At 24.3% G+C, this 2,921-nt stretch overlaps 1 protein-coding gene across 1 annotated transcript; it reads left to right on the forward strand.

Moving 5' to 3' along the window:
• Nucleotides 1–507: 507 nt before the first annotated feature.
• Nucleotides 508–1,955, forward strand: PVX_112100 (hypothetical protein; the record flags this gene model as incomplete). Its single annotated transcript, XM_001612583.1, has 3 exons — nt 508–1,395; nt 1,514–1,650; nt 1,775–1,955. 3 exons carry the CDS (start codon nt 508–510, stop codon nt 1,953–1,955), a joined length of 1,206 nt encoding a protein of 401 aa, XP_001612633.1.
• Between the last annotated feature and the right edge of the window lie 966 nt (nt 1,956–2,921).

A 2,921-nucleotide genomic window follows, 5' to 3' on the forward strand; every position in this document is an offset into this window, starting at 1 on the left:
TTATTTATGTTGTTCAATAAATAATCTTCCACAATTATTCTTATTAATTTAACATGTTATATGCAAGGAAGAAAAATATTATGTTACAAGTTTTATGTTCACCACATAAACGATCTATTAATATATTTTGAATAAAATTGTATGTTGATATATACGATGTCCTGACACATGATATATGTATGTTAAAATTATATTCAAATTTATTGTGAATTCTATTAACATATATGCATAAATATAATAAATTTACTTGAAATGATAATATTATAATATGAACAAATAAAAGACAATATAATAATATGCATGTTGTTTATACAAATCTATTATCAATTATAGTTACACAAATGAGATTAATTCTAATTAATCCTTACTTTATCAATAACGTAAAATTTTAAGTAGCTATTAAAAATGGAGGGAATGGTATTTTTAAATAATATTATGAACCCAGTAAAATTTAGATATTATAAAAATATAATTTAATTAAAAATGTATTTTGTTCACAAAACATATATGTATGTTGTTCTTTATTTTATTTATTTTAAGGAAAAATATGAAGATAAACTACCTTCTAATTCCTTTAAAAAAAAATTACTTAAGGATTTTAAATTCGATGAAATGAAATCGACTTTTCAATTACCTAATTCGTATGATTCTCAATGTTGGGAATATATAAGCAAAATTCCTGTTACACTATATTTTAATTATCGCACCATTGTAAATAGTTATTGTAAAAATAATCAAAATAATAAGTGCTGTAGAGATATTAATTATTACTTTGATCTTATAATTGGAATTATTAGATCATCTAAATTAAGTGTAGAAGATAAAAGTCATTACATCGAATACGTTGAAAATTCCTGGAATGATCCATTTAAGAGGGAGAGAGATTATGATTGTAAAAGAGAAAAAGGTAATTATTCAAAAGAAAAAAGATCCATATTAAAACAATTATATGATATATGTGACGATAAAGAAATGTTGGTCTCTAATACAGATTTGTATAATAAGCACCTTGAAAATAAATGGACTAAAATTATTAATTCTAACAGTTCTGACTTTGAGGATTTTTCTTTTCATATTAATGGTAAATCTCTTAATAAAAAACTCAAATATAAAGATTTTTTATTGAACTTTGAAGATATTGATTGCACTGATTACAATAACATAAACATCTCTGATATAGTGGTAGAAAGAGAAACCTTAGAACAAAAGACTCTTGTAGAGGTTCCTAGCTCTCGTGATAATTCTAGAGAAATAGAAGTTATTCCAACACCTGTTCAAGAAGAACCTGTTATTAAAACAGAAGATGGTACTTCAAATATTTTGGACTTAAAAAATTTGCCCATTACCTTTGTTTCCCTTTCAGGAATTGGCAGTTTTTTTTTTATTTTATATAAAGTATAAAAATATTCTATATTATGTTTCTGATAATCCTTATTGTTTATTTTTATTAGAATGATGCAATTAATAAATAAATGTATTAAACAATTTATGCTATTCGTTTACTATATATTAGTATTCGCCTCTGGGATCCTGGTTATATAGGAATGTTACTAATAAAAATAAATTAAGTGCAAATATGAACTACAAACCTACACAAGAAGACTTAGAACGTATGTTACATAGTACGCATATAAATTCACCAGACCATCAGTATAATATAGCATACACACCCGTATAACATTCTTTCCATAATATCAAATGTATATCGAATGAAAGTACAACGTGAGCAATAAAAAAATTTTTTTTAGTAGTAGATAATTTTGTTACTATATAGAAATACGGTATACAAAAAAAAGAAAAATTTATATGATTTCTTGGAATTTTGTGATAATATAAAAGGTGTATTAACAAATAAAAGAACTGCACAGCAGAACAATTATTGCAATTATATGAAAGTTATTTTTGACTTATACAAAGAAATGGAGGATATAGAAAATCCGAAGGTTTTTGATTAGACATAAGAACTTTTAAAACTATATTTCTGTTTACACCATATGAATTAAATTTTATCGAGGAAATATGTCCTGGCAAATGTTTATATTTAGTGTTCATCCAAAATTATAAAGATTCTTGTTCATTAGAACAAAAGTGTACAAGTTTACGGTGTGATCCGTTCGATTATTTCACAACAGTTTTGTTTGTGCTTATGGGAATATTTTCAACTTTTTTTGTATTTTATAAATTAAAAAAAGTTTTAACCTTAAAATGAAAGTATGTACCGACCTTGTTTATTATTTGCATTGTATATGTAAATTTGTGGCATGCAAACAATGTAAATTTTTTGTTACATATTACATAATTTCTTAGTTTACACCATTTGGACTTCGTTTCCACAAAAAGTTATTGAAGAAAAAAACAATTAAGAACAATTTGCAAAATCAAGGACCTCAGAAGATGTTAGAGAACAATTGAAAAACCGCTCAAAATGGTTTTTTTCGTAACAGGAAAATACATTTGACGTATCCAACTGGTTGAGTCACATGAAGTAATTTACGGGGGTATAAATGAAAATTTAAAACAACTGTGTAAGAAGACGAATAGTGTCATATTCAAAAGGTATGCATATAAGAAAGGATAGTAAAAAATATAAATGTTTCATTTCAGTTTTCAAAATTATACTTTTATATTTTCTTATTCTCTATTTTGAACACACAAATGAGACTGTTAATTTGGTAATATTATTTGATCTCTTTAACATGTTTTTGTTTTTTTATAATGTAATTATTTTTTATTCAGAATAATATGTCAATAGCAAGTTGTTATATTTTTTAACCTATATGTGGCAAACATTTTAAGTAATTTTTCTATATTTCTTGCTTTTTATTGCTAACTATGACATGGCAATATGTGTAATAATTTACGACTTATTGTTTGCTTTTTTTTATTATATGACCATTTAAATTTCGTTGGAAGTATAACTT

Source organism: Plasmodium vivax, genomic scaffold, assembly GCF_000002415.2.
Source record: "Plasmodium vivax scf_7165 genomic scaffold, whole genome shotgun sequence".
In the NCBI taxonomy this organism is placed as follows: domain Eukaryota; phylum Apicomplexa; class Aconoidasida; order Haemosporida; family Plasmodiidae; genus Plasmodium; species Plasmodium vivax.